The sequence below is a fragment of the Triturus cristatus genome, chromosome 2_2, assembly GCF_964204655.1.
Source record: "Triturus cristatus chromosome 2_2, aTriCri1.1, whole genome shotgun sequence".
NCBI classification, from domain to species: domain Eukaryota; kingdom Metazoa; phylum Chordata; class Amphibia; order Caudata; family Salamandridae; genus Triturus; species Triturus cristatus.
In genome coordinates, this window is record NC_140582.1 from 545,952,362 (window position 1) to 545,976,301 (window position 23,940).

Consider the following 23,940-nt stretch of genomic DNA (forward strand, 5'->3'; position numbering starts at 1 on the left):
TACCCAGTGGGAGAAAACCCCCGGCTCCATCCCCGGGGAGAAGTCCGGGTTGCCCGCAATGGGCGAGAGCGGCGAGGGGAAGGTGGTGAGGCCCCGGGTTTCGCAGACCGCGTCCCACACACGCAGGGGGACCCGCGTAACAAAGGAGGCGTAAAGATTAGGGGGGCGGTGCGTGCGGCGCAAGAATGGGACCTCTTGTAAGGTGCGGCCCGCCACTGCCTGGTCTTGAAAAAGCCAATGTTTGTCGGACTCCCACCTGCTCCACTCCACCAGATAGCGAAGCTGTGCCGCCTGAAAGTACTTACGGAGGTCCGGAATGCCGAGGCCCCCCGCTTCCGGAGCGAGCGTGGAGAGGACCCTCTTCATGCGTGGCCTGCGGCCCTGCCAGACAAAGCGGGAGATGTCAGCCTGCATTTGTCGGATCCAGCCCACCGGGGGCTGGAGCGGAAGGGCTCGGAAAAGATATAGTATCTGGGGCAGCACCGTCATTTTAACCGCCGCGATTCTCCCCAGCCAGGACAGCAGGCCTTTGTTCCATCGGCCAAGCTCGTCCTTGATCTTCCTGCTGAGGGAGGCATAATTGGCCGTAACCATCTCCGATAATGTAGGCGCCAGCAAAATCCCCAGATACGGCACCGTGGACGAGGACCACTGCATGGGGAAGAGCCGTTGAAGATCCCTCCTGGTGTCCGCAGCCAGGGACACGTCTAATGCCATCGACTTGCTCATATTCATTTTGAAGCCGGCCACCCCCGCAAAGGCGTCCAACTCTCGGAGGCAAGCAGGTAGCGACCTCCTAGGGTCATCCAGAGTCAGCAGGACATCATCCGCGTAGAGACTCACGGTGTGGACGTACCGGCCCATCCGGACCCCGACAGCATCCGGATTATTACGGATCCTCTGAGCAAACGGCTCCATGTAGAGGGCAAACAGGAGCGGCGAGAGAGGGCAGCCCTGCCGCGTGCCGCGCTCGATGGCGAAGCCACCAGAGCTACACCCGTTTACCCGCACCGACGCTGAAGGATGCTTATAGCAATTAAATACCATGGTGCGGAACTTATCGCCGATTCCCAGTTTTGTGAGGACCCGCTCAAGATACGGCCAGTGAACTCTGTCGAAGGCCTTCTCCGCATCAACGGACAACAACATCCGCTCCCCCGAGATCCTTGAGGCCTTCTCCAGAACATGCACCACTCTCTTGGTGTTGTCAACCGTCTGTCTACCGGGCACAAAACCAGCCTGGTCCGCCTCCACCAAATCGGGGAGGTGTGGACCCAGCCTGGATGCGAGAATCCCCGTGTACAACTTGAGGTCGACATTTAGGAGCGAGATGGGCCGGTACGAGCCGCAGAGGGCCCGATCCTTCCCAGGCTTCGGGATTACCGCGACCGTCGCCCTCAGGAGATCCGGAGGGATGGCTCCCGGTTCGGAGAAGGAGTTAAACAGCCGCGTAAGGACAGGGGCCACGGTCGTGCAAAAAGTCTTGTAGAAGAGCGACGTGTACCCGTCCGGGCCCGGGGCCTTGCCATGTTTCAGCCGCGCGATAGCCGAAATCACCTCCTCCACATGGATGTCCCGCTCCAGGTGGTCAGCCTGAGCCGGGTCCAGTACCGGGAGGGTCACCGACTCCAGATAGCTATCGGCATCCCGTGGCGGGGAGGGCTCCTCAGCATATAGCGCCTCGTAGAAGCCGCGGAAAGTCTCCGCTACCTCCGCGTCCCCGGAGACAACCCCCCCGTCCGCACCCACCAGTTCTTTCACCACGCTGCGCTGTTGCGCGACCCGGAGCCGGTGTGCTAGGAGCTTGCCACATCTGTCCCCCCCAGTGTAGTAGGCATGTTTCAAGCGTAAGGCGGCGTACTCCGCCCTATCAAGATCCAGAGCCGAGAGGAGCTTCCTCGCTGCCTGCAACTGCCTCCATACCCTCGGCGCTCCCGTACGGCGGTGGACCTGCTCAAGCTCCCGGACTTGAGCTGTCAACTCATCCCTCTTCAGTTGCCGCTCCTTATTCTCGGCTGCAGAGATAGAGATGAATTCCCCCCGTAAGACGGCCTTCAGTGCCGCCCATTGTGTCGCCTGCGAAGTGTCAGTGTTGCTGTTGTGAGTGAGATAGTCCCGTATGACCTCCCCGACGCGTTGTACCACCGATTTTTTGTGTAGAAGTGTGTCCCGGAGGCGCCACGCCCCCCGAGAGGGGGAGGCCGCCGGCCACCGGAAAACGCCGGTGACTGGAGAGTGGTCAGACAGGGACAGGACCCCGATGTCCGCCGCCGTGGCAGCGGCACGCATCGGTCCACTCACCAGGAGGTAGTCCAGCCGTGAGTAGGTGCGGTGTGCGTGCGAGAAGAAAGAGTAGTCCCTATCCGTGGGGTGCAGGGAGCGCCAGAGATCATGCAAGTCCATTTCCGCAATCCGGGCCTTCCCATCCTGGGACAGCTCCCCCGTCTGCGGGAAGCGCTGGGCCGATCTGTCCATCCCAGAGTCAAAGACAATGTTGAGGTCTCCGCCCAAGATAATGTGTCGGTCTGGGGAAGCAGTGACATCCACCAGCGCGGAATCTAGGAAGCGCTCCTGATGCTCGTTTGGGCTATAAACGGAGCCAACTGTAAATGCTATGCCTCCCAGGCGCATGCGATACGCAAGGAGCCTCCCCTTCTGTTCAGCACACTTATGCAACACCTCCCCCCGAAAGGAGCTCGCTAGGAGAATGGCCACCCCCGCTGTCTTGTTCGCTGCCGAGGAAAAGAACTGGGTGGGGAACTTAGCTGATCGCATCCTATGGCAGTCTCGGGGCAATAAGTGTGTCTCCTGCAAAAGGCAAATGTCCGCCTGCGTCCCCTCCAGCAACGACAGGATCGCTCTGCGCTTCACCGGGTTATTCAGACCCTGAACATTAAGGGTCACTACCTTTAGGCCCGGCATTCCTCACAGGGATCGGGAGCGCCATGCAATGGGTAGGGAATCAGCGGGCGGGGCGCGCGGGGCCGCAGCGCGGGACAAGCCAAAACAAAACGGGCATAGACAACATCGGACGGGACCTTCCCAACCCCAAAACAACCCCCTCCCCCACCCAAAACCCACCCTCGGCAACTAGCCATCCCCAAACTCAAACACCCCATAGTCTCAGTCAAGCCCCAAAGGGCAAGTCCGTAGAGAAGAGCAAAGTGGACGTCCGGCCACTCACCTCCCCCCGCTCCCCCCAACCCCCCCGCCCCGTGCCAAGCATGTTAAGAAGCTAAAGACATCTCCCCCCGGAGTGCGTGTTAGGCCGTCAAGGCCACGCTAGAGGAGCCGGTTGAGTCCCCGGCCGCCGCCCTCAGGGCGTCAGCCCTGTCCGCCCTAATGGTAGGGGAGTCCGGGCGCCCTGCACTGGTCGCTGAGCGCCGCCTCGTTGACCTCCGCCGATTCCGTCCCTCCGAGGACCTCCACGACGGCGTAGCTCCCTCCTCCTCCGCTGCCGTGAGCCCCAGGACACCACAAACGTCTTGCAAGGAGCGTAGCTGGTGTAATACTCCGTTCCACCGAAAAATCAGGCGGAAGGGGTGACCCCAAGAGTACGGCGTCTCATGCTCGCGCAAAAAGTCAGTGGCAATCCTAAAGGACCTGCGTTTCTGCAGAGTGATGGCGGAGAGATCCTGGTAAAGCGCCACTGGCCGATCCCGAAAGGTCAGGGGCTGTTTCCTGCGGGCTTCAGCCATAATACGCTCCTTTAGTGAAAAGTCGGGCAGGAAGGCCAGAATGTCCGGCGGGGGTGCCGATGGCTGGCGCTGACGGCCAACCCTATGCGCCCTGTCGATGCTGATGGGAAAGTCCGTAGCCTCCCCCAGGATCTCTCGGAACAGGGCCCGCAGGTAGCCCCCCAGATCGGACCCCTCATCCGCAGTCGGCACGCCCCGCACTCGGATGTTGTTCCTCCGAGATCTGTTCTCAAGGTCCTCAGAGTGGGCCTGGAGCTCCACACACTGTTCCCGGAGGCGAAGAACGTCCTGCTGGAGATGGACTATCTCCTCCGCTCGCTGTTGGCCCTCCGTCTCCGCCGCTTCCACACGCTCACCTAGGCCCTCCACCTCTCTGCGCACTTCTCGGACCTCGCTGGCCACCTCCCGCTTCAGTGTCTGAAAGTCCTCCCTGAGGGAGCTAAACAGTTCCTCCATAAAGGCCCTCGTGACGGGTGGCTCCCCTCCAGTCACATCTGCCGGAGCCCGGGAGGGCCCCGGTGAGGGCTGTGCCCTGTCCCGCAAGTGCTGGGCCCTGCCAAGCATGTCCGGTAGAGTACGGTCCCCTTTCTTCGGGCCTCCTTTTCCAGACATCGCCAGCTCCGCAGTCGGGCACTGGTCCAAGTGCCCCAGGGAAGCTCAGCCGCCGGCTAGCACTCGGCCCGGGTATCCCCCACAAGTGAGGTCGCTGCGTCACAGGTGACAAAATGGCGGCCTAGTCCGGTCACCGGCAGCCGCAAGAGCTAGCGGGAGACAACCAAGGAGGCCGCAGCGGAGGGGTCCCAACAGCTCATCCCTCCGGTAGGCAGCCCAGCAATAGCGGGAGGTCGCCCGCCGCCAGCAGCCAGGACTTCAGCGGAAACCGCCACCACTGCTCCTTCGGGGACAAAATGGCGGCCGGTCGGAGCAAGCCAAAACGACTAGGCCCGGCGACACCTCTGGGGCCCCGAGGCACCCCGCAGTAAAATAGGTACCACCCCCGGCTCCCGATTGTCACGCACAGGGGGCCAGATGGTCCGACCCCATCAGAGAGTCCGCCGTACCTCGGCTAGGGGTCAGGGCTTCCGCAGTGCAAGGTGTCGCCATCACCAGCCCGAGTGCCGGGGCACCCGTCCTAAGCCGTCCACACCGTTGGGCCCCTTCCTGCCAGGCTCCTTCAGTCACCGTCAAGCGGCGGGCCAGATCCCCTCCAAACCGCAACTTCCAGCACCAGGCCCAACCGAGGCGCCCGGACAGCTCTTCAATACGCTCCGCCCCTCGGGCTCGCCGCCGTCGTCCCTTGATCTCGGGCGAACTTTTGGGGGGGTTCCCCCGGGGCGATCCGGACAAAAACAGCACCGGTGCATGCCCCTGATGTTCCGCCACGCTCCTCTCCCGCGCCGAGCCTCAGCGGGGGGAGAGAAGCATAAGAAAAGGGCTTTAGCTTGGCCGGGCCGGAGGAGCTACGGGAGGAAGCGTCCGCTCACCCCGCCATCTTGGCCACGCCCCCCTGTAGATGACTTTTAAAAGTGTAAAATATGCCAATTCAGTAAAAATGTTTAGGCAAGTGCACATGTAGTTGGGGTCCAAATAGCACGACCAACGTGGCCAGAAGTGAAACTGCAAGGTGCCCAGAGTAGAATAATTAAAAGGATATAATGGAAAGATAAATATAAGATGAATTTCCTACATTCTAGTGAAATTGGAGATTTAAATGAACTGGTTTGCAGTTAGGTTTTCAGATAAAAGAGGGTTCAATTGGCAGGTTTGGCTATTACAGCCAATGTGAACTGCAAGGGAAAATGTGCTGAAAAAACATTCTGAGCTTTCAAATATGATTGCCAGAGACTGGAGGTTAAGTATATTTGTTCCAACAGCACCAGAGATAATATATGTAAACCCACTGAGGGAAGTTACAAATACACAATGGAAGTGTGACTGTGATGTGGGCATTGTCCTTTATACCTGACATAACAACTGCAAAGGCAGGTTCATAGACCTGCAGGAGAAATAACAGAATCGAGGCTTTGAATGAGAACTGCGGGCATGGAAGTGACAAGTTTCATGAAATCCCATTGGGTATTCAGCAGCTGCTGGGTCTCAGCATGCTAATGCATGAGACATTCAGAAAACATTTAGGTGAATCTGCAGAGGCATCTCAACTACCCATTGATTTGCATTCCATAGTTACTTTTTTTTAAATTCTGAGCTGTCATTACTTAGGAACTTCTGAATATTTTAATTATACCACTTTATAACGTTTCTCAATTTGCTGTTCCCAAAGACTCCTAACATATAGCCGAATTTAATTACAGACTACATTTTACTCCCCATTATTATTTCAGCCGTTTTGCTGGGGCGAAATACGCTCCTGACTCCAGTTGCAACTTATATCTCAAAGGTAATTTTGTTCTTTTGTGCTTTCGCATTTAGGGCTATTACTTAGCTCACACACTTTTTGGATGCAAGGAGGCATTTTCATGCTAAGAAACAGACCCAAACACAGAATTACTCTTCTCGCGTAATTATTCGCAATCTTGTGGAATTTTCAGGTAAGACTACAAGCAACTATGTGAGTTACACCCACCCCTACTCGTCAGTCATGGCACATCCCAAACACTCAAAATTGGTAATAAATAACATATTATACTCTTCACATCTGAATATATACGATATATATTCTCAATGAATGTATGCTTAGTTTCCAGGAACCATCAGTCTCATATCCAAGCATAGAGAATCAGTTGCACAGCAACATTGTTAAAATATAGCCATTCACTGTTTCAGTTCAGCATAGAACAGCAAATGACAAATTGTTAAAGCGATCTTGTCTTGTAGCTCTCTACTAAATCTTTTTTTGGGGATAAATGATGTTTATTAATTTTTAGTATAATAACATCCAAAACATTTGCATGACAATCAAAGTAGACTATTAACATTGGAGATTAGCAATAAAATCGAATGGCATAGGTAGGGGCATAAGGAAGCACTCAGCCAAATAACATTTCCATGTCTACTTATGCTGGCATGGCTTGCTGCTTCACTCCGCAGTGCAGCACCACTGAACGTAATCGGTTTACAATTAACCTAGCAAAAGGAGAATCGGTCAGTGCTCCACAAGTCCAGTTCTACGACACATTGCATACATATGCGTAATGAATTATGAGTTCAAGCAGAAGAAACATAAGAAAACAATAATGTAAAGAAAAAGTAAATATACAACATAAAAAAGAGAACAAGAACCGATCTCTAGATGGAAGGAGTACCGCAGGTACGTGTGTCGGTCTGGTGCTATAAGAAGTGACGTGTGTCTGAAAATAGGGGCGTGATGAGCCGTGTACTGACATGCACCACAAGGAAAAGAGTAAATATAAATATAAATATACATAAATATATATATATAAATATAAAGAAGAGGGGGAGAAAAAGCGGGCGTGTAGGGTGAGGGGGAATGTGAGAGGTAGGCATGTGGGAGGGAGGGAAACCACCCCAAGTCTCCGCCCATGTTGGAAGACCTAGGCAGGGAGGGTACCTGCAGCAATTTTTGTTTTGACCACTGCTAAATATTCCTGCCACCACACAGGAGTTTATATCGGGGGAGCTGATGCCCTTGCCTCAACCTCTCGCTGATTCGTGCATTCTAAGACCAGTGCTCTCCGCAAGTCTAGTAGCCATGCGTCAAGCTTGGGGCCCATTTGCGCCTTCCAGACCATGGCTATTTTTTGTTTGGCCAAGCCCAGAGCAAGATCCATAAATGTATTCATATTCTTACGGGATAAATTGCGCCTCGTGACTCCCAGCAGGAAATGGAGGGGGGTCACCTCCACCACCGTGTCTGTCGCCGCTGTAAGCACAGTAGCCACCTCTGACCAAAATACGTGTATGGTGGTGCAAGTCCAGACCATGTGTGTAAAAGTAGCTCCATGGGCTCTACATCTGGGACATATGTCCGTGGCAGTAGGGTACATGCATGCCACCCTGTGGGGGGGAAGGTAGGTATGGTCAGGGCCGGAATGTCCGTAGCGGGCACCGGGCAATCCCACGGTGCACCGCACGGGTGGGGGCTGGTTTTGGGCCTCTGGGGGCTGTTTTTGTTACAGGGCCGTTTTTGCCATTTTGCAAAATCGGACCTGTAACAAAATCGGCCGAAAACCGGCCCTGGCAAAGAGCTCGGCGGCACCCCTCTTGGGCGGGGGGGCAGGCCGAGCACTTTCCCTGGGCCGGTTGTGGTTCCCGGCCCTGGGTATGGTGAAGGTAGTTAAATTGAGTGTATTTCACTCTGGCATTAACTAAAATACTTTGGGTTGGCCAAGACACTGCTGCCATTGTTTTGTCTGACAGGGTAATGGACAGTTCTCTATCCCAGTATGCACGCAGTGTCATCAATGCAGGAGCATCGTCGAGTTTAATGGAGGTGTATATGGCCATTATGGCTCGTCGACCACGGCCATGTCTGAGTAGTGTGTGTAATAACTGTGAGGTAACAGGTTCCACCCTTTCAGTGTTCCATGCCCACAGGGACAAGCGAGTCAGTAAGGCATGTAATAAAAAGGAACCCTGCCGTACACCAAAGCCGTACACCATACGTTTCCACCAAGTCCTCAATTGTTAGTAACTGTAAGTCCGCATACATGTCACCCCATGTGTCCAGCCCATTCTCCCTCCATACCCCCAACTCCAGGCGTCCACGGCATGAGTACGTGTCTGGGAGCAATTCCAAGGGGAAACTGGTAGCATAAGAGGGTGGGCAACCTCTGGGTCTCACATACCTAAACCAATGTCGCCTGGGTGCTGTCATTAATAAGTCACCTCGCCGCTTCTGGGTCGGTGTAACATTTCCCGATAGCCACTCCATGAACGTCGGGAGGTCCCAGCTCATGGCACCAGTGGTCAACTCAGTGAGGTTGCTTTTGGCGATCCACTGCATCGGCCACTGAAGCTGTGCCGCTGCATATTATCGTTCATAATTCGGCGCACCCAGGCCGCCCTCCGACAATGACAAATATAGTTTAGGGAGCGCCACCCTGGCCCCCGAATTCCCCCATATCAACGATATCAGTTGGGACTCCAGGTCTTGGAAGAGTCTCCTGGGTAGATGGCAGGGGAGCATGCAGAAAAAGTATAAGAGACGAGGAAGGATTAACATTTTAGATATCGCAACCCGGCCCATTGGAGACAAAGGGAGACCCGTCCAAAACGGGAGGGTCGATCGAGCACGTGTTATAGCCCAGCCTAAGTTCCCATCAATCGTGTCTGATTCTAGGTGATAAATCTGAACCCCCAGGTACTTAAAAGTATCGAATGCCCACTTAAACGGCGTAGATGGCACCAATTGTCATTGAGTCGGTGTCATAGGCGTCATGGGGAACACCACCGACTTAGCCCAATTAACCTGTAGGCCAGAGACACCTGCATGAGCATTTAAAAGAGTCATAATTGATCGGAGTATCTCGGCCTTACCGGGTATGTAAATTAATACGTCATCAGCGTATAACGAGACGATGTGCCATCGTTGATCCGACCACAGACCCCAGTCTCGGACCCATTGCCGCAGTTTGCATGCTAGGGGCTCCGTAGCCAGAGCAAAAAGGATCGGTGACAGGGGGCAGCCCTGGCGTGTGCCCCTCGCTATCGACAAAAGTGGTCAGTAAGTGCAGCCCGTCTTCACCCTAGCCTGCGCTCCAGAGTACGGCAGTCTGATCCATTGTAAGAAATTAGGGCCTATGCCAAACCCCGCCAGGGTCGCCTGAAGGTAAGCCCAACTTAAAATATCAAATGCCTTTTCTATGTCCAGGAAGGCAACCCAGGGCTGCTGCCCCCTGTCCCCTGCCCACTCCAATAATGTAAATAACCGCAGCAAATCCAACCCCGTACTGCGGCCTGGAATGAAGCCATATTGGTCTTCGTGGACCAGCAGGGGAACAGTAGTGATCAGCCGATTGGCCAGTAACTTCCCAAGGATCTTATAGTCAACATTTAACATCGACAGGGGTTGATAGGAGGCCATGTGGAAGGAGTCACAGCCCGGTTTAGGCAAGATAACCAGCGTCACTTCCCTCATAGTAGGCGGTAACTCACCCGCCTCGAAGGCCTCAGCGTGCACCTCAGCCAGTCTAGGTGCTAATTGTGTAGCGAAGGTGGAGTAAAATTCTGCTGGCCACCCGACCGTCCCTGGCATTTTGCCCGTTGCCATCTGTTTAATGACATCAGTGATCTCGTCCAGAGCAATGGGCTGTTCTAGGCTATCAAAGGAGGCCGGGTGATCTGTGGGAGCTGAATCCCTGCCAGAAAGTCCTGTATAAGAGCAGGGTCTTGTGGGGCCGGGGCTGCGTACAACAGTGTATAATATTCATAGAAAGAGCGATTCATAGCTGCCTGGGTGTTCGCCAGGACTCCAGCATTCATGTATATGGTAGTGATGGAAGGCTGGGTAGTGTAAGGATGCAGTAGCCACGCCAGGAGCCTCTCTGCTCTATCTCCCTCTTTATGTCTGTGCGCCAAATACGTTTTGTAGTCGAAGGCACATAAGTCATCCATCGCGGTCTTGTGTGCTAAGCAGGCCTGAGCGAGCAAGGGGGCAGCCAGGGGATCAGAGGGGACACGCTGCTCATGACGCTGAATCGCGGACTAGTGTGTGGCAAGCGCATCAGTCAGCGTTTTTCGTACCCCATACATGGTCTTCATGGCATGCCCTCTGAAAACAGGCTTGAAGACATCCCACTCCGCCCCCGCTGATGAGGCAGTCCCCTTGTTCTCCATGAAATAGGAAGTGATGGATTCCAGGAGGGTGGCCGGTAGGAGGGATCAACAAGCGCCTTCCCGGGTAAACGCCAAGTTGAGATCTCAGGACGTGGCGTACCCCAAACCATATTTAGTTGCAATGGAGTATGGTCTGATAGCGCGCGCACCAAATAAGCTGCACGGACCACGCTGTGCACAGCGTTGTCTGAGCAGAACACCATGTCGATCCGCGTATATAAATCATGCAGTGTCGGGTAATGAGAATATGCGCGCCTGTGGATGTAGCCTGTGCCATATATCGTGGACCTGTGTATGGGATGTCCATTTCTTCTTGTGGTGTGCTAGTTTGATGGATTGTTCCCCCATAAGAGGGGAACAGGAGCAATCCAAGGTCAGATCCCATACACCATTAAAATTGCCTCCTCAATATGTGGGTACCCTAGGGTCTGTAAGCAGGGATGGCGTGAGCGTCCGCAAGAAATTGGTTTGGAGCATACAAGGAGATCAATGCCAGGGGGGCGCCATTCAGCAAGCCCTCCATGGTAACATAACGGTCTTGTGTGTAGACCCGGGAGTGTGTGATTTACAGTGGCGTTCCTGGTGCCACCCATATAAGCACTCCCCTGGCATATCCAGAATACGTTGGCCCCAGGACCGTGCCCCGCTAACGCTTGCGGAGCGACGCTAATGTCTGTGTTGTGTAATGTGTCTCCTGGAGCAATGCAAACGTGATATTATAACTGCGCAAGTATTGGTAAACTGTGACGTTTGGCACATCCCGCCAACCCCCTCACATTCCAGGTCAAAAATAAGTAATTCCCCTGTGCCATTTACACAGTTGCATGGAAGAGCACGCCATTAAGCCCAGCATTTTGTGACAGTCCGCACCCTGTCTAGTACATCCACATTCCCACATAACCGGGTTCAAGCATATGTCGGCATCAGACCTCGTAAGTTGCAAGCATAAAAGGAAGAAAACAAAAATATCAAAAATTCCCCAACTTCTCACCCCAAGCCTGATTGCCAACGGTTGTAAACTGCAAATCCAATAGCACAACAATTAAAACATACAATGAAGAAAGAAAATCAAATGAGTTGCTATATCAGCTGCTTATTGCTCGGTGGGGAAGATGGCGCAGAGTTCGTGGATAATGTCCATGCTGCCTCCCATGATTCAGCCCGGCATTCAACAGGCGTGCGCAAGCCGTCCAGCCACCACAACTAAGAACAGGCCCGAGCCTGATGTCTTCAGCCCAGTGCAACCGCTGTTTGTGGGGTGAGGGCCGGGCCGTCCCCTTCCAATGCCTCGATCTGTGAGACTGTGAGCTGCAGTGTGCGGTCCATTTGAGTATCGGAGTCTGAGTCCCGTCTGGAAGAAGATGCAGGGGACCCCAATTGTTCCACCATCTTGATGGCCTATGCCCGTTCCTGTGTAACCTGCGTTTTCGTCGGGCGTCATGGCCGATTACCACCCTGGCATCCATGTGCCACCACCAAGGTCCACGGCTGTGCCGAGTCCGTCCACAGCGCAGGAGGATTATGCGCCATACCTTGTTGGTCGATCCAAGCTCAGGCTTCCTCAGGCTTATCGCAGACAACTGTGACCTCCATGTGGCGAATATGCAGACGTCCAGGTACTGCAAGGAATATTGGATGTCGTGATCTCTCAAGCACTTCTTGACCTCCAAATATGAGGATCGGCGATGCTGCATAGCCAAGGTGTAGTCCGGGTAGATGTGGACTGCGGCATTTTCAACTCGCCAGGGACCCCTGGCCCTGGTGATTTGCAACACATGATCCCTGTCATGGTAGTTGAATAATCTGGCCACCACTGGCCGAGGAGGTGCACCGAGGCGAGGGGGGCCCCCGGGACATTGTGGGCGCATTCAATGAAGAAGAACTTTGACATTTTGCCCTGTAGGACCTTGCGTGAGAACCGGTCTTCCAGGAAAAGCTCCATGCTGGGCCCCTCCGCCCGTTCGGGGAGACCCACAATTCTCACATTGTTGCGACGCGAGCACCCTTCCTGGTCATCCACGCGCACCTGTAGGTAGTCTACCTCTTGTTGGAGGGTCTGTAGGTGGGAGGTCGTCGCGGCCAGTGTAGGCCGCATGGATGCCAAGGCGGACTCAGTTTCATCGACTCAACCCTTGAGTTTCTTATGATCCTCTTGCACATACCCCATGTCGATACTGAGGGCATCAATTTTCATGTCCAAGGTAGTTTTGATGTCCAGAATTGCCGCTAGTATTTCATCAAAGCGATGTGATTGGTCGGCGTGATCTCCTTGGCTGGAGGACCGTTTCGGTCTATACTCTTGTGCTCTGAGGATACTGGTTCCAGCTCCGGAGGCTGTGCCTGAGACCTGTACGGCCTGGGCTTGCCCATTATGCCGCCCACAAGAGACAACGAGCTGGATGCTGGTGTATACGCACCTCCAGAGATCAGGAGTGGGTAAGAGTGTAGGTGTAGAGTAAAGTGCGCGGATTGAGTTACCAAAGAACAATGCGTCCCACGTCGCAGATCCTCACCGTGAGGTACCCCCCAGTTGTGTGGAGCCCGCGACTTCCTGCACGCAAAGCTATCGGCGACAATTTGAAGTCGGCAGGGGTACACAAGACTCTCCAGACATTCCGCACTCGGGTATCTATTAGCGCATGCAGCATCCTCATGTGTATTCATGTGCAGATCGCAGGGGGATACGGAAGATCTGCCACAAGGAACGCTCCTCCACCTAGGCTCCTCTCCTCACACAATAGAGCACACATAGGCCCGGGTCCGATATAGAGCAACCCCACCACAAGGTCCGAGGCAATGTCTAGAAATTCAGGAAGTCTTTACCTGCCGCGGGAGGCAGCCCACAGTTCGCCGGCTGAGCCCAACCGATTCCAAGGCCACCGCAGACCAGAGCAGTCCATGGGGAGGACACCCGCCGCAGAGCTGAGGTCCCAGCAGCCTTGTGCACCGGGGATCTGAATGCGTAGGGTCAGCAGTACAGCCACAGCACACTCTGCACTCATCTGGACAAGGAAGGAGCCAAAGAGAGGGAGAGGGGGAGGGGGAGGTCGCGGGCAGCCACCCACCGCTTCCAGGGCACAACCTCTGGGCACCAGCCAGGCACCAGCCAGGCACCAGTCAGGCACCAGCCAGACACCCCGATCGCATGCCTATCTCGCAGCGGGCCCAACCACCACAGCCTGCCAGAAGCAAAATGGCGGCACTAGTCATGTCGTACGCTGTGGCCCGATAACCGCAAGCACAGCTGGTCGATGCCTCAGGGCACAGCCCGGCAAGTCCTCAGACCCAGCGGGAGACAGGCGCTTGCACCGCCCGGCCAATGCATGGCCCCCTGTCGATGTAGCTTCCCCTCGCTGAAACTGCCCACCGGAGACCAGAGCCCGCAGCAGTCACCCGGAGTCCCAAAGAGCTCCGATGTCTGCAGAAACGAGGGGCCGGCCACCCTCCGCGTCGATTTCAGTGTGGGAAAGTTGGCCAGGCGAAGAGTAAACAGGATATTTATGGCAGGCTTAGAGCGGAGCTCAGGGCATCACGTCTGCTCTAGCTGCCATCTTGGCCACGCCCTCCCTCCACTAAATCTTGCAGACATCCTTGACCAACATAAGAGGCAAGTCAGAGTGGTGGACTCCTGTGCTTCTGTTTTCTCTCTTATTCCACTCCACTTGCCCCACTTCTACCACTGGCTTCCCATGTTTTTGGTCATTGGTGGGGGGTTTTGAGAGAAGGGGAATAGCATATCTCCCCATGGATCCCAAACACAAAGTTAGTGCAACCTAACATAATCTCACTTGTAAGCTGTGGTGTGGTCTCTCAGCACCCACATGTGAAACTTTAAAATAGTATCAATAGCACTGATGAGAAGCTCTTTAGCATTGCAGAACATGCTACTGCATGTTCTTGTTATAGTCATTCTATTTTTGACATGTGTTAGTCTACCTTTAACATGAAATGCATCAGTAGTAAAGAGATTCAGGACTCATCCGGAAGAAATACTGATGTGCCCCAAGTTTCTCATCGACAAGGAAAAGGAAAGAGGGCCTCAGGCGATGATTGTGCAACGATGAAGTGCCTTCAAACAATATTAAGAAATACCATATTAATAATGCAACAGCTAAGATGCATTCCTTCCTCATCAAGCGCCAATCAATAAGTCTGTATTTACATACCAGACCACTCTTTCTCATATCATATGATTGGTTTAAATGTTTCATTAAAGCCAAACCTAAAAGTTTGTTTTTATCACAAATTGTGCTCAGGTAATTGACCGCTGAGCAAAGGTTTCTGTAGTTGAAGTTATGAGACAACCATGACCCTAATCATATTATTTGGTATGTGTGCCCTAATTGTGGCAAGTGCTGGCACTTTTACTAGACTGTTAGAATGAGCAATTGAGAACCAGCCACATTTAATCAGAATGTATTATATATTTTGATTGTAGTTTGTCCTCTCTTAAATGTTTTGGTCTTCTACAATTACAATTTTGTATGGAAAGGCTGCTGGTAGGAGCAAACTGGATTGGATAGTATTTTCTATGATCAAGGTGAACTATCTATTCAGTATTTCCCATGCAAAATGGGCTGAAAGGGAAACAACCAAATTGAAGCTAAGACTTAATTTCCAATGACTTTCAATAAAAATCTGCATATCTTTTTTTATTTTTCCTTTTGGAAGTTTGGCCAGTTGTCAACAAATGAGCTAATTATTAACAACTTTTCAAAGGCTATAGAAAAGGGGGGTTCTTGAACATGATCAGCTGGTTGGTCCATGGTTGAGGATCAGTCAGGGTTTGGTGAGAGGAGACAAGCATATAATGATAAAGTGCTCTTCGAGCATACTTTGTCCTGCTCCACTCACTCACATCCACGGTAAAGTCTCTCCAGTCTGCGTTCCTTCTCTTCCTAAGTATCTGTGTCTAACTCCGTCCCCTTCTTGATATTACAGTCCTAAATATTTGCCTCCATGCTAACACATTTCATAAGTAGGTACCACTTTCGACAAAGAGTGCAGGCACCAAGATGCACATGGGACCCCAGTTTGCACTATCAAGACTCCTTTTTGGCAATCACTTTGAGGCACATTTTTCAAAGACTGTATGACTGGGTAAACAGAATTGTGGTTTTAGAAAATATTGCCAATTTGAAACTAACATGCTCATTTTCTCTTGTCCCAGTGAATTTGATTTCTAGTTTGGAAACATCAGCCATTGCTATATGCTTCGTACCTGTAAATTTGGATTCACATTTATGTGTAGTTTAGGATACATTTTATCTTTTTTACTGAGCCTTGGAATGTATGCGAACAGTGTACAAACCATAATATTTATGGATTAGATCGAATGGTATCTTTGACAACAGTAATTCATAACAAGCCACTCCCACTGTTCATGTCTTGTGTTTTAGACTAAGCACTTAAAAGAATTTCAACATTGATGAGAGAAATTGGAGTTTTGTAAAGCAATACAGGTTTGATGAAAACATTGTCGTTGTTATAAGAAGAACTTGCAATAAAAAACATTTCAAAATAGATGCAAAATAAATCTCAGACAAAAAGACATTACCTGTTTTGGAATTCATCCTGAAGTAGCTCCCCTCAGATAAAAGGAAATATGACAATTGTCCATTTCTCCCGCTATCTTTGTCGACTGCTGAAATTGTGCCTATAACACCTTGAGGAACTGAGCTTTCTTCAACGTGGAAATAATAGGCACTATGCGTGAATGTGGGAAGGTTGTCATTTTCATCCTGCACAGTAATGATTACTGAGGTGGTCGCGTTCTGCTCAGTATCGCTCCCAAAGCTTTTAGCGATCACCTTAGTGCTGTACATTTGTTTGGATTCATAGTCAAGCGGTCTACGGAGAAAAAGCCAGCCTGTGCTCGGGTGGATTCCAAGAACTGCAGAAGCGTCACTTGCTTCCAAAGAGTATGCTATGCTTGAGGATACTTGTGGACCTAGCATGTGAGCCTGAACCTGGAGAATCCTGGCATCCAATGGGAAGTTCTCTCGTATTTCTATGTAGTGAATCAAGTGATCAAAGGCTAATGTGCTGCTGTTCTCCTGCTTCTCAACAATGACTGTCAAGTTAAAGAGGGAACTCAGGCGAGGTGTTCCATTGTCTTCAGCCATTATCCGTAACATGTGCTCATATACAAGTGAATCTGAATGCAGGGACCCATTAAGGTACACCACGCCATGGTGTGGATCAATAGAAAATATACTTTGCATTTCACCAATCAAACTGTAGGTGATGGCACCATTTAATCCACTGTCCACATCTTCAGCATGTGCAATGAACACAGCTGTGCCTGGAGGGGTACTTTGGTGTACTGTTATCCTTTCACATTCTTTGGGGAAAAAAGGTGTATTGTCATTGACATCCATCACTGTAATATTGACCTGGGTGCGGCTGTGGACGGCTGAACTTCCCAATTGTGACTGAACAGTGAGAATCACGACTGGCTGTAGCTCATGATCTAGCCGCTTTTTGGTGCTTAGGATACCCAGTTCTTGGTCTATGGAAAAACTTCCATTTGGATCTCCAGAGACAATTTTGTAAAATACTGGCCGTAAGGAATCTGGAAACAAGAGAGAGAACATTAGTTAGTGGGTACCTGTGAAAGACAAAGACATTTATGCTCCTGTTGTTTTTCTTATTTGAAATTCTTTCACATTACATTTGTATCTGTTTCTTTTGCTGTAATAACCCTCTTGCCATAAAAAGTGTTTCGTTCTACCACATGGGGAATTCTCACTGACAATAAACTTATCAATCAATGACGTAAGAGCCTCTACGACTCATGGTCAAAGTTTGCATTCCCTTCCATTACAATTCGACGTTGGTTTTGCCAAAAATATATGATCTTTTTGATTGTGGGTCAAGTTGATCTGTTTGTGGCTGGAAAGGTTTGCTTGAGTGCAGTCAGACATTTATCAAAACATTCCAATGTGGTGTACATCTGGGAATCATAAACAGCTGGTGTTGATATGGAACCTACAAAGACTCGGACAGACACTAAGCTACATAAAAGAATGCACAACCCATTTTTACGTTCTACTTTCAGACATATACCATGTTTTATTTTCAGGCATGGCAATCGACATAACAATGGATGTCGTCTGAGCCCCCACACCAGTGCAGCTGGCTTAAAGGAGAATACAATGGTTGAACTACCCCTGAGGGTATCATGTGATAAAATCCTTCAATACACAGTCCCTTTTCAAGACCCCATTAACGCCACTATGTTTTCTGGAAGTGGAGGCCACAGAGGGGGATATTAACCAGGCTGTCCCACTCCATGCTTTCGTTTTTGGGGTCGATGTGGGCCAGTCGCAATATGTGAGACATCTTATATAATTATTAAGGGCATTTTAAAGATTAGAAAGCATATTTGGGTAAAGTCTACCCTGATGTTAGAATGTTTGTATCAATAAGAGTGTAACACAGAATAACTACCAACATGACCCTATTTCAATCTCTGGTGCCCATTTCATGGTCCAGGTTGCTGGCATCTGATAGTCAGGTGACAGTGTTTCACACCTTGCATATTTCTACCTAATGGCACAAAGAATTGAAACGGCAGTTCTTGTCAGAAGGTAAAACTTTGTGAGACCCCAAAAACACATGAGGGCATATTTCTACCACAGGAAGAAATATTGAAGCAATAGAAATGCCTATGGTTATGCAGGTACCTTTTTAATTTTTCTTTATACAAGTCTGGCTGGTGAGGACATGCCTGTTTTCCACTAAACAGACACTCTAAGATAGAAGCATTTGCTACACAAATAGGAAATTGAATTCTGTGATTGATTCAGTACAACAGAGACAAAACGTTTGCTGATACAACATCTAACCATTTTTAATGCCCAACTACACATTTTCTGCAAGTGGGAAAGGCTTAGTGCTTTGTTCGTTGGTAGGCGGGATAATTTACCAACATGCACATTGCATTATTTATAACAATTAATAATGCACATGACTCCAGTTGTAATGTTATTTTAGACACACTTCTGAGGACCCAGAAATCATAGTATGATGTATGTAGTGTTTGGTGATCGTCCAAAATCGCATGATGCCCAGAGCCATAAACCGAACTATAGCTTATAATGTTTTTTCTTTGCGTTCTGACCATATATCAGTTCCTAGACCCCATACTACGATGGCTCAGCAAACTGACCCAAGTACAACCTTTTCTGCAGTCGACTTTCATGGTAGCGAGGGTGAGCCGCCACTGGCTTCTCATGAAACTGGTGTGGATGCATTAGTTAAGAACTAAACAACCAATCAACAGACACAATAACTTCAATGTCCACCCCAGTTCTTGACATTTTAGAAAATAAAGTAATCTTTTATATCACACTAGTACAAAATGCGACACAATTCAATCCAGTAACCGCCACTGGCTTCTCATGAAACTGGTGTGGATGCATTAGTTAAGAACTAAACAACCAATCAACAGACACAATAACTTCAATGTCCACCCCAGTTCTTGACATTTTAGAAAATAAAGTAATCTTTTATATCACACTAGTACAAAATGCGACACAATTCAATCCAGTATACTGGGCAGTGATCCTGGTTACGATTCGCCCTTATGGTCCTACACCGACTGATTCCGTACATGCGAATCCCTCCCAGGAGGGACTTGATAAGCTCCCCCCCAATCCACAGCCAGTGGAGCAACAAAGGCCCCTGCAGCCTCCACGGTGCTGTGGGCCCTGAGCAGCAGGGGGCCCCCTTCGGCATTATGCACGGACGGAGGCTAAGAGCTCCTTACTGGGTCCAGGGGGTGGGGCCCCCCTCAAGTTTTGTTACGCCACTGTGCCCAGCATTTAACGCAGAAGCATGAATCAAGCAAAAGTGCACATTGCTGGTACCCCTTAAGCCAAAGGCAGGACCTTGCATAGTCAGAGACAGGCCTTGACCTCCGCAAACATGCTTAGATCAGCGTTATGCTAGGGCCAAAATAAAAGTCAGGCTGCCAGACACATATGCAGTTGAGCACTTAAGGCTACACTTCTACTCCATCTTGTGCCATGTAAAAGCAGTGGCATTTCAAAATGAATTCCGACAGTCTCGGATATCACATCTACATGGAGTCCTCCTATCATACATTCTTTGTATAACATGTACTCAACATGCATACAGAATGTCAGTGCAAGGGAACGGGTATCTCTACAAGTAGAACTTAACCCGAGTAGGGCAGTAGGCACCAAACTCCTTGTGAATCAGAGAAAGAGATGTTTTGGGTGCTAGAATCATTACAAAATAATATACTGCCACATGTGCTTTACTTTTCTGGACATCACAGACAAAGGACAAGCTAGGCCTCAGTACACATGCTGGATTAACAGGCAACAAGAAGTCAGAATACCAGATTTCACATGCAGTTGGATCACTCAGGAGAGGGATACAGGTCTCTTTCATATGCAGGGGGCATTCCTGTCCTAAGAAAACCTTTAATTGCTTTGTAAATTAAACGAAAATTATTTAAGGTGACACACTATCCCTATTCGTCTAAGTGTATGTTACCGACAATCAAATATATTTCAGTGGGGTAAACAATATGAAAGTATTATACAGAAGAAAGTCTTGATGCATTTTAGACTTGTGTGATTTTTTTATCAGCCCTGCAAAATGTATGAATTTCTAGTTAAGTGCAATTTTCAAAATTCCCTATGTGTGAAATTTTGCACAATTTTTGGTGCATGGGACTGGTTTGAGACATTGCCAGACAGAAGTGCAGGTGGAAAATGTTTTGCAGGGGATATTTTCTCTTCACACCAATTACTTTACTGGTATTTCTCATTACTTGCATTCCATTTTCATCCGAGATACTAAAAAGTAAATGTTTACATCTTACCAAACTTTGGTCACTTTTATTTGAAATTATGCCCCCTTTCACATATGCACAACTCTGGTATCTTAATTAGAATAAGGCAACATTTGTACTGAAAAGTCACATTTACTGCATCACATGGGAGTACCTACTCAATGGTTCTGTCGCTTTCACTGTGCCAACTGTACTGCCTTCCAGAATATCTTCTGGGACAGAAAATGAATAACGAGATTTCTCAAAAATGGCGGGAGCCAAAGCAGTTTGTAGAATGTTCAATGTAACAGCCGCGTTAACGAGGGACATGAGACCACCTCCATCCTTCGCAGAGACTTCCAGTGTCACGCTAGTTACTGCCAAGTGACTGAGAGCTGATAGCAGATAAACGATTCCTGAGAAGAAAAAAAACATAAAAAGTAAAGGGTGAGTTTTTTCAAGGTAAAGAAAAGGACACATGGAACTTGTCCAAACATTTAAATGCCATAGGCCCAACTACAACAACTCAAGAGGCATAGATGTGCAGCATATCATTATTATTACCCGAAATGTCAAAAGACTGCGATTTAATAAAAGACTATCAGGCGTTCTTTTCTGTGCTTTTCCTAGGGTAAAGAATTGTTTGTTTTGATTAGTCCAACTTTTCTCGGAAGGGATGTATTTTCAATACAAATTAAATATTTACATGAAAGTATAACAATTGTTCTGGAGTTTGAAACATTGTAAAATGTATTCATTTTTACTTGAATTCATCAATGTATTGAGTATGAACATGAAAGGATAATAAAAAAATGATAGCAATCTTTTATTAGAGATTGAAGAGTCAATTCACGAACATTTTTCTAGGCGCAAGAAAAAGTGATAATCAAAGCGTGCATATGATTCACAAAAGGACAATATTTGAGTAGAGATATGTTCTTCCTGAATAGTATGCAATGCGTGTGTACTTTAAAAATAGATTCCAAATGAACGTGTACAATTGGACATATCAATGGAAGTATCAGAAAAGTGGCCAAGAACAAGCAATACAAAATTGGTGCAAGCACACAGCAGTGGATTCCTGAGTATTCACAATACTAGGTATATCAATTGCTAATTATCCGAAAACCTGACCGACACTAAAATGGGTTTACCATATGTTGTGATGAAAATAAAGACACTAGTGCTAGTTTTAATACTTGTGTAGAAGTGGATCGCATTCTATGAGACACCTACAATGTAAGAAGAATTGAATGCAAAGGGAAATGATTTAGGCATTGATGCATTTGACTGTCCCTGTAGATGTAGACATAGCACGTATAATACAATCCATTGGAATAGAAAAATGGATTTAAGTCCTTAATGTACAAACAAACTATATACTCGTTCATGTAACGATTGCATTTTAGTTCATGTACGAGTGATGATTGATGCTGAACTGCAGGTTCTCTTTGCTGATGTTAAATCTTTGGTATCAAAGGATCCCTGCGGTAATTTCACTGGTACTCTGGGAGCATTACATTCTGCCAACACACTCCTTTCAAGAATATTCTTAATCATATTATATGGGCAGGATGTGAAAATGGAAAGAAGCAAAGGTTGAAATGAAGAAACATCTTGAAAAAACGATGGGAGGTCATGTCAATTGCTTACATAGATTATTTGAACTGCCTGCACAATCTATTTTCGCTAAAACATGCTTTAGGGAGCTTATACTGCAAATGCTTTGATATGCCACACAGATTTAACACTGTTTGAAGAGTTATTGGCAGACGAAAGGCGGACTACGGGAGGATGCCAATCGGCTGAGAGAGCAGGCCGTTACTACTCCCCCTCACTTTCTCTGACGTCAGACGCCGCCAGCAGCGAGGAGCTGCCACCGAAGATCCCGGAGCTGCGGAGTCCCAGAGAGCGGCTTCTTTGAACCGCGGACTGGCAATATATTTTCCTTCCAAAAGAGGTCACATTTCCTTCTGGTGCCCGGCGCACAGTGGTTTTTTTTTCCCTGCTTCGAGGCAATTACAGCGCCCCTTATAAGAAAAAGGACTGCTCCGAGAGTCCCAAGAGAGCGGTCCGGCGTTCTGACTTCAGCGAGCCTGCCCCCCCCTTTTTTTTTCCTTTCTCTTCTTGACAATGGTGGATTGCTGAGGCGCGGCGTTGGGAGCATCAGTAGGGACTCCAGGTTTCTCACCAAGAGCTGGTAAGTGGTATCTCTCTTACTCACCTGTCTTGGTTGAGGGTCGCTGGGCAAATCCCATTTAATTTGACTCTGGCAGAGTAATGGGCAGCATTTTTACCAGCTATCGGCAGAGGGGCACTGTAAGGAGGACATTATGCGAAAGCCTTTCAAAGGGGCAAAGGAAACAACTCCGGTTGAATCGCCGACTCCAGGTCAAAAGGTTAAAAAACGTGCAGCCCAGGCCACAGCGCGGTTGAACTACGCAGCCGCATTTAAACAAGATCTTCCTCTCTCATCGGAGCTTGTGGGCATGGCAAGTGCTGATCCAGCCCAACAGGATCAGCTTGAGGCTGATATGGTGGACTTGGATTCCCCCATTAGCCCCAGTGAGATGGTTTCCTCAAGGGTGGATTCACCAATTCCTGCCGCTTCCACTAAAAAGACTTTGAACTCCGGAAAGGCAGTGGGCGAAACTCTCGAGGCCAGAAAGTACTCTATTTTTATCAAAGCCAAACAGGATGGGCCTTTGATTGAAGCAGAAGCAATTCAGGGGACGGAAGGTGACAACCTTTTAATAGCAGATAGCTTATCGGGTGCCGGTCCAGAGTCTTAAGTCTCCAAACCTGGCAATCAATCACCTCTTTCCCTTTCCTCTATTCCATCTTCAGGTGTCATAAATCTGTCAGTTGGGAGAGAGCCCATGCATCTTTCAATGCCGGGGGTCGCAGAAGTGTCTATGTCGACCTCACCAGTGGTCCCTGAGCTGACGGGTCCAGAGGGTTCCCTGGTAGAGGATAGGTCAAACGCTATTCAGATAGACCCCACTCAAGGCGGCGGTTCCTTTTCAATGCAATGGGACACTAAGAGTCTCCTTAATTTAATTCTGGAAGAAATTCGGGACCTAAAAACCTCCCAATCTAATGAGATCACTGCAATAATGCCAGCTTGACGAAGATTGAGGAATCCATGACACAGGTCCCAGCACGGCTCTTGGAGGCCGAAACCAGGATTTCCCAATTGGAGGATCAAATGTCATCTCTGAACCATAAAGTGACTACCTTCCAGTCCCAGAGAGCCTCACTAGAAATTAAGCTGGAGGAGTTGGAGAACCATTCCAGACGTTCTAATCTCCGAATCCTGGGCATTCCGGAGGGTTTGGATGGCCAGCAGATGCTACAATGGATTGACTCCTTCAGAAAGGAAAATGTCCTTCCGGAATTCAAGGGGGATCTGATAATAATGAGAGCTCATCGGGTCCCTGCACATCTCCCTTCTAATGCAAAGTTCCCCCGGACGATCCTGGTAAACTTTGGAGACTTTAGGGTCAAGGAGCAGATTGTGTCAAGAGCAATCAGGCAAAGACAGTTTTCTTCGGCAGAAGTGCCAGTGTGTCGTATTTTTTCAGGCATGACAGCCTCCGCAGCAAAAAGGCAGAAAGAATTCGTCAAAATGCTTCATTTGTTTAAAGCTCAAGGGGCACAAGCCATGATAGCCCAGCA

General features: G+C 49.4%; 1 protein-coding gene across 1 annotated transcript in view; it reads right to left on the reverse strand.

Moving 5' to 3' along the window:
* DCHS2 (dachsous cadherin-related 2) overlaps positions 1–23,940 on the reverse strand; it is a 1,150,696-nt gene that overhangs the window by 555,426 nt on the left and 571,330 nt on the right. The window contains exons 6-7 of the mRNA XM_085641695.1: positions 20,442–20,678; positions 16,012–17,028 (exon numbers count right to left, since the gene is read on the reverse strand). Of these exons, the coding sequence (XP_085497821.1) occupies positions 16,012–17,028; positions 20,442–20,678 (1,254 nt within the window). The remainder of the gene's footprint in view (positions 1–16,011; positions 17,029–20,441; positions 20,679–23,940) is intronic.